Genomic DNA, 16,076 nt, shown 5'->3' with positions numbered 1-16,076 from the left:
TGTCTGACCTTCTTTCTAAATATGTAGAAGGTGGGAACATCTAAAAAAAAAAAAAGAAGCTCATTTACATTTTTATTTTCTTGCCACGCAGAGGCTGGAAACATAAGGCTAAGTATGCTTTATTCTGAGTTGTAGTGTGAAGCTGCTCCACAGGACCATAACAATCTGACCCAATAAGACCCTAAACATAGAAAATGTAGGTCAATACATTTTAAAGACATATATTTTTTTAAATCAGGCAAGTGAAAGCCAACTCTAAAAAACAATCCTGAGATAACTCATGCCAGTGTAATCAAGGGAATTGGTGAAGATTGTCCTCCATCACTGACGCTTGCCCACAGCTATTTGTGTGCGCAGCCAAAGTGTTTGCTTTAGCATTCATGTAGCATATTGGGTGACACCTGTCCGAGGTCATGGACCCGCTGTTAAGGAGCACCTATGGGACCTCAGCTGGCATCCTGTGGTGTGTCCCTCCTCCTCCTCCTCCTCAGCTCCACACTGAGACTCCACTTTGTCACGTGTGGGACAGCTGTACCAGCTGTACTTATAACACAATGCAGTAAATCAAGACTTTGGCATTTTGGTTGCAAAAACCCCATCTCCGGGCTCTTTGAGAGAATAAAGATGACACGGCACGACACTGCTCATGCCTCCACTAAAGCGGGTGATAATGCGGACTCTGCACCAGTATGATGCAGCCCCGCAGAATTGCAGTGTCTGCAGCACAGACTCCATGACCTTGCTTCAAGGTCGCAGTGACACTGCCGTCAGTTTTACACCCCCCACCGCCCGCCCTCCCCTTCTCGTGAGCGCGCCTCGGCAACGCACTGTCCCGAGCTCCCCGGCCGCGCTTATACGATCCTAACCACGGCGAGACGCGCGCACAGTAAATGCAGGATTAGATTTTAGCCATTCTTTTCAAATTATTAATATTATTGCTGAAGAGACTAGACTTAATAATTACAGCCGGGTATCGCTTGGGTATAGGGGGCGCTGTGTGGGGGTGTTCACTTCTGACTATCCGGCTTTTATTCCCTTTCATTGACTCGTTTGTTTATTCTAATTGCATTAAAGAACAAGGCTGTCAACTCCTCGGTGGCAACTTCCCTCTCCTGTGTGCCAGCTGTTACCAGTCATGTTGGAGAGCCTATTTCGAGACTCAGCAGGCAACAAAGCTAGGCAGGGATGGAGGGAGGGGTGGAGAGGGGACCTTTTGTCGGCTACACTTAACATTTAAAGCACACACACACACACACACACACACACACACACACACACACACACACACACACACACACACACACACAAGATCTGAGGGACACGCGCGATATCGCACCGATAGTGTGCTTGGCAAACTGCATTGCAGAGTGCGCCCCCCCCCCCCCCCCCCCACACACACACACACCTCACCCACCAATACTACTATCCCCCTGATTGTTTCACTTTCTTATCCCATAAATCCCTTGATGTCTCCTCTCTTTGGCTCCCGTCCAAATTACGCAGCAGGAGGAAGGAAGGAAAGAGGCGTCTCAGCGTCACAAGACCGAGGGCATGACTGTATTTTCCATAGAGGCGCGTTCCAAGGGACCCGCACCCCCCCCCCCCGCACCCCTCCTACACTTGACATAAAAATATCTTCATGAACAGTGAATCAACATTGGAAGACCATCAAAACCTCGAGGTTTTGACCATTGCAGGCAGTTGACCGCTGCCTCTTTGCCTTCGGAAACTTCTCTCTCTCTTTGGATGGGAGGAAATGTGCTCAAAATAAAAGCGTTCACGTTGTGTTATGTCGCCGCTGCATATTTAAAACAAACTGTTTGGAGTCACTACGCCTGGACTAAATCGGGATTAAGGTACTGGGCCATATATTTTTTATTCACGAGGTACAGACCCGTATTCTAATGCCGATGACGCTGGTGGAAGGTGCGTGTATACGTAACGGAGACACTGTGGACGCAAATTTGGCAGAGGGAGGAGAAAAGGCACGGGATAGACTACGTCATCGAGCCGCGTCAAGCTAGTTTGAAAGGTAATGCAAAACCGGAAGTTCCTCTGATGAAATTAAACTGTTTGATAGTGTTGTTGTTTCGATGGCAATAACATTTTTTGGTTCGAAATGAATATTTATGCACATAGATAATATTAAATATCAGGATTCGCTTCGTTTAACGACGCTTCCATGGGAAAAACAGACGTTTTGCATAAATGGTACTGTTATTATGAAAGGCTTCCAACCGGATATGAAGCCTTCGCAGGGATATTTTTCAGCACCGATTTCCAGATACAACCCTCGACTGTGGCAGACAGCCGAAGAAGACGAGAATTTACAACAGCGGGCGATCCTACGGAACCGAGCTGACGGACAGCGTCGTGCCTTGCCGTGCCGGTTGTTGTCATCGACTCGACTCGTAGTCGCGCGGGGAGATGCGATGCTGAAAACCGCAGGAAGCTCGGACGGCACCGCTAAACCGCTTTAACCCACTGTGGGACTTGGCAAGCAGCGTTGACTTGACTGACTTCAGATTAAACAGACAACAAGCCTGCGATGCGTGCACATTATCCGGTGAGTAGCTCTCCACCGTAGAACCGGCGACACGGCGATTTGCATATTTTTCCACATAGCGGTCAGTTACTGCGATGCATAGTGTTAATCTGCGCGCAAAGATGTCTATTTGTCGTCTTAAAAGCAGCCTTGGTGTGCGTGCACGGTTCTCCCCGGCCACGTTATTGGGGGTAGGGGTCACGATCCGCTTACTCCCGTGTGCGTAGCATGTTTGCATCTTGTTTCTATCTTCAAAGACGCAGTTTGTATATCCTGGATTGCACGACAGCCACAAACTGCCGGCTGATCAGCCCTGCATGAATGCCGCCCCACTTCGCTGCTAACAGAACGCCCGCGCGGTTATTGAGTAATAATGCAAGACCGCCGGTGACGATCGCGGCGCAAAAGCGCCCAGCATCGTCCCCCACCACCACCACCACCAAGTTAGCGTTCCTCTCCAAGTGCGCGCAGCACACTCACGCGTTAAGAGTGCGGCTTTTAACCCCGTGGCGTCGTTCTCCTCTCTTGCCTTAACACACTGAACTATGCGAGACCTCCAGCCATGCCGCACTGGGATTGAGGTCACTGATCTTAAGGCATAATCCACTATGGCAATTAACCTTTTAACCGCTCCCGAGATCAGTAGGCAAGGTGACCCTCGCGGTCCGTGCATGCGGGTCTCCACGGTGCACGCCGCCCGCAGCATTCACCTCCCCCTTCCCCCAAAAGAGTTTTATGTCCAGTCGGTGATGATGCACTGTCCGTGTCAAAGACCGCCGAGTCCCCGAGAAGAATTGCGATAAGGCACGGCCAAAGTCGTGCCAGTCCAGTACTGTATAATTTGCTTGATTTCCTTGAATTGGTTGTTAGATTCTTGAAATACATGTCAGATACTCCTTTTCAACCTCGGATTAAATCGAACCTTTTGCATCAATTGTGTTATGAGAGAGAAGGGAAAACGTTTAAAGAAGGACTTGGTTTGTGTCAGTTACAGTCTGCCAGGACAACTTTTGGTTAAAAGGTGGAAAAACAGAAGTTGTCTCTACATTATACTGTCTGCTTCTTCCTCCTGTCACTTAAAACAATGCGTCCTGTGCTTTTGTGCAATTTAAACTCAGCGGGAGCACTCTGCACAAACTTTGGCTCATGTCTCCGAGACAAGGTGTTGGCTTTATTCCGTCTGTCCTTCAAGCATTCCTGAGAGTGTGACCTTTGGAGTGTGTCATGGAGCAAAAGGGGGAGGGTGCACCAGCAGTGGGCAGAAGTCCGTATAGATTCAGGCACAGCGTGTGCCATAGCGAGAGTCAACACAACCATTCTCAAAAGTTAAAACAGTAACCTCTTTGGTGAAATGCAGTACACTCTAACAGACTAACTGTGCGCGACGCTGACCGCTGGAACGACGGCTAACCCTGTGCAGTGAGGGAAATGACTTTGCTGTAAAACTGTGTGACAGAGCTCAATTACTTTTTTTCTTTACTTTGCAGGTGTCCTGAGAAGATACAGATTCATAAGAGAGCAATAGCACTTCACCGAGCCACCACTGGGAGTGAAATACGCTTCAGACTTCGGTTTAACAAACAGGTAATCTGTTTTCACATCACTCCTCATGATGATGAAGCATTATGCGATAGCACCCAGGGGATTAGGGCTGTTATTGTTTGTTTGCTTGAGTTTTATTTTTATTTTTTTTGTCTCATGGCAATTGGCTCCCCTGCCCCACAGCTCATTCTTGTAATGATGCGACGCACTCTTGGCTGGCGGTGTTAATAACTGGCATATGGAATCGGAAATGCAGCAGAAACAATCATTTTAAGATGTTGGCTACTTGTTTTACATCCAAATTATTACAGGTACCTGCTCTTAGCGTCATCATCTCTCATGATTAGGATTGACATTTGGAAACAAGCGACTAGAGAGGATTCATATGCAGTCCGAGGTGTCCAGTGCTGCCACAACCTTGTTATGTGAGTCTTTTTGCAGCTTTGGGTGAAATAGATGCAACATTAGAACAATTGTGTACCAATTTGTTATAGGTATATGTGTCATTTATGTCAAGACACTTCCATTAACTTTATATAAACACATCTGTTTAACTATTGTGATTTTTTAAAATAACAGAATCAATTGTTATTATGTCACTTGTTAGATTAAGTTTGAGCATCATAGAATAGGCCGGGGGTGTGAAAGGCAGTCTCAGCCATTGGTGGTTTGAAATGCTCAAAAACAGCGAAATGAAAACAATTCACATCCTCTTTATCACTATTTGGAAGTAACGCTAGTAAGTAAAGGCTACATATCAAGTCGGAACGTCTGGTCCTCAGCCTGGAATGATCACGTCTGACCTTTTTTTAAATCCAGTGTCAGAACTGAACATAATGACAGGCGAGGACATCGTTTGAGTGTCTATCATAATTGTTAGGCAATCCTTTTATTGTCCAGCAAAAGAGCAACAAACTGAATGTGAATCTTAGGATCGGTCGTAATGATTCTTTGTGGTCACTCTAAACTTTTAAAGTCGCTTCAAATCACTGTTCATAGTTCCTATTAGGAATCTACACATCTGACATTAATCTTGGAATCAAAAAAAAAAATCCCAAAATCTCAGGTGAAATACACTTTTATCTTTCTCAATCATTATGAAAATTAGAATTTTTCAAGAGAGAGAGGGAGAGAGCAAGACAGAAAAAGTCACAGCTCAGTCCAAATTCACGTGGCTCTAATCGTCCCTAGTTGATAGGTGCGAGCCAGCCATCCCTCGCCAGCCAGCACAACAAGACCTAATCACGCATAGTCGACAGCTAGCGAAAGAAGGAGTGGGCTGACAAACAGATTTTCTCCCAGCGTGTGCCATGATATCACGCCGCGCTTAACGTGCTAAAAGGGTCCACGTTATCAGGTAAGATGCAGCCTAGTCCGGGTTACAGTGGCCAAAAATAGCCGTCGGCATAGTGAGGAGAGAGCTGGTCAGTCAGGATTAGCGCTAGCCGCGGCTAGCTTCTGTTGCTAAAACGGTGGCCAACCAGCAGCGTATCGTCTGCTGTTGCTGGAGCTAATGCTAACGCTGCTCAAAACATGCTGGTAGTAGCCGGCAGATAAACAGGCTTTACTTGTCTGCAGTATGTGTGACAGAGCATTGAAGCGGGCTAAACGTGTGTTATGGGCATCATTTATATTGTTTGGGTTGGGGTGACCGTTTATTTAGCTTATTTTGATTAGCTTTCCTCCCAGTTGACCAAACAGATGTGGCAGTGGCCAGCGGTGCACATGGGAGATTACGTGACGTTTAAAGATCGACGCGTTTAAACCCTGAATCACACGTATATGTGCACGTATATGTGCACGTATATGTTTTTCATCACTTCCGAGAGCTTTTGGACCCGGTGAGAGCGAGCTAAACTTTAAACGGTCGAGGTTTTCTGCGAACCTCCCCCTTGTTTGCTGCCTTGCCAAGAGTTACTATCGAGTCCACGGGGTACAAACTCCAACCCGAACATGGAGCAACTGTAGGACACAATTATCTGTTACTGCGCTAAATATGATAAAGGTAGCCTTTGATTTTCAAAGAGTCGTGCATGAGTAGGTTATATATTCGTGGACCAGCGCCTTTTTCATCTGGTAAAGTAGATAAGTATGCCAACCTGTGCGGCACTCGTCTTCGTACAGGATGATTAATGCTGTATGTACACATTGTTCCTTCTAGTAATGTGATGATTTATAGATGAAAAACTAAAAAAAAAAAAAAAATGTTTAGTGCAAGACAAATTGGCTTCCTGCCAGACGAATTGAGTTAATGTTGAGTTAATTTTTGACACACGTGTAATGGGCCTTCATATAATGCTGTCCTTGTCGGCAGGGCGAAAGATCAGAGCAATGAACTGACCAGCAGTCATGCATTGTTGCAACACTTTGCAAACACACCGGCTGCCACTGAACCACTGTACCGTCTAACCATATTTCATGCACATGTATCTCCTCCGGCCCGTTGTGTGCAGCGTAATTTAACATCAACACGTCGCCTTTGTTCATAACGCACTGACAAGGGCTCCCAATAGGGGTGTAATAACATGACTTGAACAATCTTTGCGGTCAATCGGAAAATTATTCCCGCACTTTGAGCAGGGAACTCTGTTCTCACAAATATTAATGCCGTCGCTAAACTCCCCGTCACAGATCTCCATGTGATATCACATCTTCGTCGGCCTTGAGGCCCACTGTTTCAGTCAGCGTATTATTAATACTAAAAAGCCCTGACAATTGACAAATTATAATGCGCTACAGTGTTCAATTATTAGTTCATTAAACGTGAATGTCCTATATTTGCTGCAGATTAATTATCACATTTGTAGCTTGTGTCACCTCAGTCGTGTGTGTTTTTGTACATTGTGTTGTCAGATGAGTGCTTTTTGAATGATCATTCTGCTTAGAATACAAATTTTGAGTGGTTATTATAGGTGATATACTGTTGTTTATTTTTTCCCCCTGTCAGAAGGGCAAAATCCACAAAGTGCACTTGTGTTTTCTGCGTGCCTGTGTTCATACAGGCTTCCCGGCATAGTTCTTGTAATAAAATTGAAACCACCGCAAGCCTTTGGCAGGCACGCAGGTTCGCTGCAGTACTCTCACTGCCATACTTGAACATGAGTTATGTCTCTGAAGAGGAAGGCATGGTCACTGTTCACGAGCCGGGTGACCTTCATCCTGTCACCTTGGCTATTTTAATGTCTATAAATGTCACAGACAACGAGTACGTGGCGCGCACATGACTCGGGGACGGTATGGCTTTGCTTTAGGCACGGAAGCCTCTGGTTTGGTGAAACCTTAAGGTGTCTTTGTAATGGATTCAAAAGTCCAACGGAGGAATAAATAGCACAAACGGGAAGAGGACTGAGTGCTGCCGAAGAGTGAGGGAGGAAGCAAAGCCAGCAGGAGCCACCGTCCGTCTTGTCGTCTTATGTCTCAGCCTTTTATTTGCGAGATTGATGTGTTTTGCACCGCATGTGCCCCCGCCAGAGGCAGATGACACGACAGTGACGAGAATTAACCACGTTATTTGCCTATCAATGAGTGAGTGGTGATTGCAGATAAGATGGACTTGGCCTGATTTTCTGCAGCTGCGTTTGCTTTCTGCTGAATTTAGGCAACAAAATGAACGACGTCCACGTGGAATTGTCTCGCCCGTCCGCCCGTGAATCCCGTCTTTGCATTCAGATCGTCCCACGTGGTCGACGTCAAGGCAGAGAGGAATGACCTGAATATACAGTCAAGCCTTTGTGGACATTACAGACAAGTTAAACCCTGTTATACTTGTGGTACCATCCACAGTGGCTTGTTCATACTATTAACACATGACCTGTGACTTTTGAGACCAGAGTCTGCGTATCAGGGAGGCTTTAGAGATGGAGAGCACCTTTTCTTCCTTTCACTCTTCTCTGCTTTTTATCTCTTCCTTTGCAGGCATCATGTCTTCCAGGGAGCGCCGGTCGGACGTCTACATAAAGGCGGAGCCGAGCAGCCCAGAGGGCGGCGGCGGGGGTCGGACGAGCCCCGGCGGGGCGTCCTCAGACTCGTCCCAGAGCGGAGGCACCCGGGGAGATGGCGTCAAGCGCTACTCGCCGCCGCTGTACACGCCGGCGCTGCGCTGCCACTTCAAAGACGAGGCCGGCGACGGCGCAGAGGAGGGCCCCGCCGGAAACGGAGCCGGCCGCTGCAAGTACGCCCTGAGCACGCTGCCCAAGAGGCTGTGTTTGGTGTGCGGGGACGTGGCCTCGGGTTACCACTACGGCGTGGCGTCGTGCGAAGCCTGCAAAGCCTTTTTCAAGAGGACCATCCAAGGTGTGTGTTATGACCACAAGGAGGAGGGTTTTCTTTTGCAGAGCCGAGTGACAGAAACACTTGCTTGCCAACACGTTCTAATGTACATGGTAGAGAAAAAGATTTCTTCATTTTGAGGTGTAGGTATTTTACATTCCACTCAAGATTCAAACGTTTTATTTTTAGAAATGGGACAAAGCACATTGATCAACATTTCCATGGGGAAGTAAATCTACACGAGTTAGCTGAAGGCTAATTTCCATCGGTAGTCCCTTTGCCACATGTTAATAGACTCTTCAATAAAATACACAATAGACACAGACAAGAAGACATCATATAGACAGATAGTACACAGATTAAATAATTAAATAAATACAAATACAGGACAAGCCACATTGGCTAGAGCACAGTTTTAAAATACATTCATTTTACTTCAGACTATCTCCAACTAGCGAGACTTGTGGCACAGAGCAGTGTGTTGTTCTTCCTGGTTGTGATGGAGTATTTTCCTTTAATTCATCTGACTTGTCAAGGTGTTATGAATAATACAGAACAGGGAGCAGTTAAAATAATAAATGTGTCCCTGAAAGTTAGTTTGAAAGCAAGCCTCTGTGAGCCCCCCCCACCCCCCCCTCATCTCAACATGCTTGTTGAATGCTTAATAAACACTTCATCACGCTGACTGTTTTGCGTCTTCCTCAGACTGGTAATGCTTTTTTTCTGTTCTGCCGCTCAGGTAACATCGAGTACAGCTGTCCGGCATCGAACGAGTGCGAGATCACCAAGAGGCGCAGGAAGGCTTGCCAGGCATGCCGCTTCACCAAGTGCCTCAAAGTTGGCATGCTGAAAGAGGGTCAGTGCCAGCGGTGTGCAGCGGCTTTGCCACCGGACTTCATTTTCCTTCGTGTTGATTTTTCCTGAAACGGGATATGCTTGATCTTTGTTCTCGCCGCATTTAACCCCAGTCGTTTTGATTTTTTCACAACGAAGGAGTTCGCCTCGACAGAGTGAGAGGAGGACGGCAAAAGTACAAGAGACGCCCCGAAGTGGAGAACGCCACATACCAGAGTGCCCCTCTACCACTGACAAAGGAGAGTGAAAAAGGTGGGAGTCCGGCTCACGCTGTGGCCTTAGTTTTACGGCACAATACAGCGGAATATAATGTTTAAAGAGTCGGACCCAAAGAAGTTTGACGAGTCCTGGATGTTTTATATAAGAAGATGATCTGAAATGCTCACGTGTTGCTTTTTAAACAGCTAAATAAACTCCCAACCATTAAGAAGTATGACATTGAGTGCCCGAGTGTCTTCTGTCCAGCCCCAGTAAGAGGCACTTGACTGCTGCGAGGCAACCCTTTATCAGCTGTTAATCAATAGTGTAATGGCAAACTCCATCACTGCAACACCAGCAGCCATTGCGGTGTTTTAGAAACGGCCACAGACATTCATCACAGGCGCAATATATCTAAAATGAGGCCATTTGAGGAAGTTTACTTGAAAATGCGTTGGTAGTCGATGGATGACCTGAAATGATGAACAAAGCACCCACTGTGTGCAGAGATACAGAATGACCCTCACACTGTGGTTCAAAATATGAGTGCTCTTCCTGTCACCTGAGTAAAATTACAGTTCCAGTGACTTGATTCATTTATGATTGATCTACAGTAATAGTAAACAAAAACATTGCTGCGGCAATCAGGCAAATTGCAGTTGTGTGTGTTAATACTCAAGACACAATAGCAGCATCAATATCTCTTGTACATACAGCTTGAATGAGTGCATCAATGAATGTGTTTTTTTGTTTTTTGGTTGCCCTGGCGACTTGTCCAGGGTGTCACCCTGCCTTCGCCCTATGACAGCTGGGATAGACTCCAGCAGACCCCCGTGACCCTGAGCTCAGGAAGAAGCGGGTATGGAAGATGAATGAATGAATGTTTTTTGGTTTCCTAGGCTCCTCCAACATCATCGTGTCCCACCTCCTCGTGGCAGAACCGGAGAAGTTATTTGCCATGCCGGACCCCCTGCAGCCAGACACGGCCCAGCGTACACTCACCACCCTGTGTGACCTCGCCGACCGCGAGCTGGTCGTCATCATCGGCTGGGCCAAACACATTCCCGGTAGGAGATGCAGTCAGGATATGAAAGTGCGGCGGGTTGAGAACGATCTAATCTCACTGAGCAGGATAGACTCAAAAATATCCCCCCAGAAAACTTGCTTTGTCATCAATTTATTCAGAGCATATTTCAATTTTGATAGAACTAGAATGCAGATGATAATATGCATGTCCTCTCCCGCTCAGATTGTGATATTTGAAGCTTAAAGGAATAGTTCAATATTTTGGTAAATTGGCCTATTGCCACAATTCCTGCAGTCATATGAGTTGGTGCATTCCTTTTAATCATCAGTACCGGTTAATTTGAGATCCAGTGGGGAAGAGCTTCCAGCTGCTGTGCCAGTAAAATGGAGGTCCTGGTCTTCCTCCCACAAACTCATCAAATACACGATCCAAAAAGTCAAAAACGCTCTCGTGGACAAGTTGTGACCTGCGCATGCACCACGCCACAGCAGCAGTAGTAGTTTGTCCAGAGAGACGCTGCTGTGGAGAGCAGGAGCTGTGCTGTAATCAGCTGAACAAGCTAATGTTTGATCACAAGCAGCCTTCAGCGTGCAGCTAATCATTCAGCTACTGTACTACCCCGTATTCCCTTGCATTTAAATCTGCCTGTCCCTCGCCGCCGCAGGCTTCCTGTCGCTCTCCCTGGCAGACCAGATGTCCGTGCTGCAGTCGGTGTGGCTGGAGGTGCTGGTGCTGGGCGTCGCCTACCGCTCGCTGGGCTGCGATGAGGAGGTGGTGTTCGCCGAGGACTTTGTCCTTGATGAGGAAATGTCACGCGTCGCCGGACTGACGGAGCTGAACGCGGCAATTAGTCAGCTGGCCCGCCGCTTCCGCGCGCTGAACGTGGACCGCGAGGAGTTCGTCATGCTTAAAGCCATTGCACTCACTAACTCAGGTACCGATGCACGCCCGGGGGAACCGCGCACGCACCAAATGTGCTCGACACGGTCATGCGAACTGGCTGAAAGAATAATTCATGTTGACTGAACTGAACCTTTGGTCACTGGCAGTGTTGATAAAAACTGATTATTGATGGCCTTTCAAACATGACTCCAGTCTGGTGTGAAATGAAAGCATTTTAGCGACGCATCGGGTTTATTCCTAATCCTGAGTGTCTGTTAACAAATGCCATTTAATCAAATACGTTTTTTTTTATATAATTTATTTCAAATATGCAAATTTGACGGGGCTTCCTAACTGCTTAATATAAAATCACATAGAAAGAAAATGTGAGGAAGCACAATTAATAAAACACAAAAAAGAAAACAAGTGACCTGTTTGAAAGGAGTGAGAAGAAGCTTGAGTTGAACGAGTATAAAGTGACCTCTGCCTTAATTAGTTCTTGTTTTGTTGTGCTAAAGTCTTGCAGCGCTGATACACGCTACCACAAAAACAGGTAACTGAAATAACATGGGGCTAAACAAAGTAATAACTATGACATACATTTAGAATAGGCGACATTAAGTTTAGGTGGGCGCACCAAATGAAGCTGCCGTCACTGTATCCCTTAAGAATCCGTTATGAATGCAGTCGTTGGACTTGCAAGTTTCTGATGAGCAGAAGGCTAGTCGGTGTAATCAGCCCAGTGTGCAGTCTAGTCTTTCAGCTTCACCTGTTTATCATGTCAGCACATTAGCAGCAGGATGGAGACCTCGTATTTCAACTGTAAGGTGCAGCAGAAAGTGCAACGCTGCCAGCGCAACGGCACAGGTTAACATCCAGTGATGTGCTGATTTCATGGAAACACGCTGAGACTAGAAAGGATCGTGGCGGCGGCAGGTTTTCCTCCTGCCAACCTTTTTATGCAGACGTCCCTTCCTTGAGATTACTGTCAACAGATCACCAGGCACATCCTGCTTGCATTACAGAGCCGCTGTTTGTTTAGTAAACAAAGGGCAGTCATGAGTTTGTATTTGTAACAAGTTAATGGTCAAAGCAAAAGAACCAAAAAAAGCTGAGAATATTGACCGTGTGTCCTCTGTCATTCCACCAGACTCTGTTTACATTGAAGACATGGAGGCCGTGCAGAAGCTGCGGGACCTCCTCCACCAGGCCCTGCTGGAGCTGGAGTGTCAGCGGCGCCCGGACGACCCCCAGCGGGCCGGCCGCCTCCTCTTAACGCTGCCTCTCCTCAGACAGACTGCTGGCCGCGCTCTCACCACCTTCTACAGCATCAAGACCCGCGGCGGCGTTCCCATGCACAAACTATTCTTGGAGATGCTGGAAGCCATGATGGACTCGCCCTAAGGTGCCGGGGGCGGCGGAGATGAGGACGGGACGCTGGGAAAGGCCGGCGGAGACTCTAGTCGATGAAGTTGAAGGAGTGGTCTGTGACTCGCACGAGAAAACTTTAGAGAATCATGGAGGGAAACCCCCTCCTTTTTAATTCCTCCCCCGAAGGCTGCGTTAAGAAACGAGAGAAATGAGAAACTTTGCGGCCGCGCCCCTGCTTTTGGGATGCGGCCGCTCGCGTTGAGATGTAACTGCCAAACACCCGGAGATCCAATAGTGAAAAAAAACAAACAATGCCAAACAGAACAGAGACGCTTCTCAGTTCCAACCACCTCCATGGCGTGCCCATCCACGCTTTGAGCCGACGTTGCATAACCACTGAAGAACAAATGTTAAGGTACCCGACGACAGGCTGCGCTCACGCGGTGTCTGGACGTTTTCAAAGAAAAAAACGACGACAACAGTGAAAACTAACAATGTGACATCTACTCATAAAAGCCATAGCAACATATGCGGCGAAAAGGCTTAAAGGTCTAGCATAGGGTCCGCCGGACGTGCTCACAGAGTGCTTGTAATTACTTTAGCTTAGCATGCCGTTGTAGGCAAACTCATAGGAATAACTTGCAATATGTTGAAAAGCAATATGACTCAATTTTGGTCTGTCACGTTGAGAAAATGAGAAGGCACCTAGTTGTGTGTCATCAGCAGTTCACTGCTCCCGGGCCCAGTTAATTTTTCTAACTTAAAAAAACCAAACTAATTGTAGCTTCTAGTATAAAGACATTTGGGTCGCAGTTGCCTGGTGAGTAGATTTGTCCGCACTTGTGGGCTTTAAAACCAATGGAGTTGGGAACTGCTGGTGCACACAGTAGGTGTGTCATTCTTTATAAAGGTTGTGCAATCAGTTTTTTGTGTGCAAAGATGGCGTAATTTCAGAATGCTGTACCAGGATGAAATGCATCCCGGGGGGGTTCCATGTGACTAACATTGCGTACGAGGGAAGCAAAAAAAGACTCAACAAAAAAACCTGACTTCCATCCAAAAGTGTGTGTTCCTGCGCAGTCGAAACCAATGAGCTACACTGAGATCAGGGATAGAATACAAGTCTTTGACATTCAAGCCAGTCTGGTACAAGTGGTGGATAGAAATTACATGCCTCATAATTTTTTTCCTTTTCTTTTTTTTTTTTTTTATTTCAAACTTCCTCGTATGAGATCCAACCACTGTCTCTGACTTGAGCAGCTGCGCTGTGCTGACCTGCGGGCTACAGTGTCGAACATTGACTTTGTTGAGATTTGGCTGCGTTGTCTCCAGTGGTGAGGTACGTCACTGAAAAGCTCAGCTCAGATCCCTCCTCGGTGTATATAGGTTACGCGAGGTCCTACTTGGTCGGGGTCCTGAAGGGCTCTGGACAGACCCAAATGCAACATATGCAACATCTTTTAGATTGAAAGTCACACTCATTGTTCTGCAGGTTGTGTGCATATTAATATAGGCGACTATTGTAAGAAGCTTCACATGTAATGCAAAGCCTACAGTATCTGCTGCCAAAGTCAGATCTGTGAATATAACAAGAATATAGTGGCCTAGAGGGGCCTTAGGTCTTTCAGCCATGTACAGTTCCATTTTAATATAAGAAAAACTGCAATTTACCATTGGAAAAATAATAAAAAGCCAGCAAATATGAGATGACCCCCCCGCCCCATCACAATTCTATTTGTGCAGCTTACAGTGTTCAGATATTTGTAAAGACTTGAAACTTGCTTTTTCATAAATCTTCCTTTCTAGGATTTAAGGGTATTTTATTTACATTGTGACACTTGTGGGGTTTAGTATTGAGAAGGAGTTTCTCCCTTCAGGACATGATTGTTTTTTTTTGTTGTTTGTGTTGGTTTAAAGAAAGGATTTGCATGTTTTTTTTTTTTGGTTTGTTTTTGTTTTTAAAGCATTTTAGGGAGCAATTTACATGACTGCAGATTTAGCAGCGAGGCTACAGAGGGCTACCTCAGAAGGCAGAGTAAGCCAGACGGCCAAGTAACTGTGGGGACAAACTTAACGTTTAATCTTTTGATTTCTTGGCTTTACTGCTGGGTTAATTGAATGTTCTGCGGTTTTGCAAACACTTTGCATCTTTGACTTTTGTTATCTTCCCTGCAAGATGCAGCTGTCACATTGACTGTTTTGTACGAATCCCCCAAGGTACAAACTGCTTTTTGTCACAGCAGTGAATTTGCGGCTTGAAAAATCTGTAGTTTTTTGTTGATGTTTCAATTTTGGAAATTTGGTCTTACACACAAGCTGTTAATTAGCTATAGGTAGCACTTCCAAGCTGCAGCTAATACATGTTTGGTGGTTCAAAAGTTAGACTTTAAATAATTCTAAACTGGTCTGTCAGTCTCCTAATTGTTTACTAAAATATATTCTGAAAACTTACAAATACCCTACATTAATGACGTAATTTTGTCCTTTAAAGGTCCCATATTATACCAAATACATCAACAGTTTCCACAAAGCATCAGCTTTAGCAGGAGGCTAAAACAGAATGTCGTGGCAAGAGGCTGAATGGGTAAAAAGAATGCTGTTTTTTTTTTTTTTTTTGTCTTTTTCTTTATTGTGCAATGCTGCTCCACTTGGAGGTCGGGATGAAAAATGAAGACCTTAAAATGATGATAGTATGGGACCTTTAAACTAGGATTTTTTTTGTCATCAACCTTTAGATGTTTTCGATATGGAAATAATATTTCCAGTGTCACTGTTGAAATTAGACGGCTCTTTGTAGGTTTAATAACTATACGCGCATCAATATAAATGAGCAATACAATAAATTACCAAACCTCACACATTTCCTTGTATAGCCACAGTGTACATTTAACATTGCCAGTTATAATGAATAGAAACTAAACATATTATTTAGAAGTTCAAATCAATGTTTGTATTTTGAAAAACTATTTAAATGATTAAATTCTATTTTTTACTCAATTTACCGTTGTTTGTTGACACGGCTTTATTTCTGTGTGTGATACTGGCTGTGAATTTCTGTGTGTAGGCTGTTTTCCCCCTCCTCATTTTGTTTGTTTCATTTAGATTAGACCGTTTGATGTCCTTGTCTGAACATGTCCACATTAAAGATCACTGTGAAAAAAAAAGTGAGATCAGCCCGCTGTCTGACATGAGAGAGAGTTATTGTAGGTGCTTTGTGCTGTGTAATAAATGGACACACCACCACCACAAATCATTGGTCCTGTATTTATGTACGTTTGTCTGTGTACATTGTAGGATGTTATTATAACACACAGGCAAGTATGCAGTGTTTTTGTTTGTATATACTACTCGGTGCGATGATGAAGACTGTTAACACTGTAATCTGCA

The 16,076-nt window shown here is 45.5% G+C and overlaps 1 protein-coding gene across 2 annotated transcripts; it reads left to right on the top strand.

Moving 5' to 3' along the window:
* The first annotated feature begins 2,221 nt into the window (after positions 1-2,221).
* esrra (estrogen-related receptor alpha) lies at positions 2,222-15,939 on the top strand. 2 transcript variants are annotated; one of them, XM_076020235.1, is made up of 8 exons: positions 2,222-2,566; positions 4,033-4,129; positions 8,003-8,380; positions 9,096-9,212; positions 9,350-9,463; positions 10,309-10,476; positions 11,101-11,370; positions 12,469-15,939. In XM_076020235.1, exons 3-8 carry the CDS (start codon positions 8,008-8,010, stop codon positions 12,720-12,722), a joined length of 1,296 nt encoding a protein of 431 aa, XP_075876350.1. In that variant the 5' UTR covers positions 2,222-2,566; positions 4,033-4,129; positions 8,003-8,007; the 3' UTR covers positions 12,723-15,939. The 2 variants fall into 2 exon arrangements, with proteins under 2 accessions (XP_075876350.1, XP_075876351.1); XM_076020236.1 differs by lacking the exons at positions 2,222-2,566; positions 4,033-4,129 and adding an exon at positions 5,233-5,444.
* The last annotated feature ends 137 nt before the right edge of the window (positions 15,940-16,076 follow it).

This window comes from Nelusetta ayraudi, unplaced genomic scaffold (genome assembly GCF_046127955.1).
Source record: "Nelusetta ayraudi isolate G7.1 ecotype Tasmania unplaced genomic scaffold, CSIRO-AGI_Nayr_v1 ptg000011l, whole genome shotgun sequence".
Taxonomy (NCBI): Eukaryota; Metazoa; Chordata; class Actinopteri; order Tetraodontiformes; family Monacanthidae; genus Nelusetta; species Nelusetta ayraudi.
This window is presented reverse-complemented; position numbering and strand designations above follow the sequence as displayed.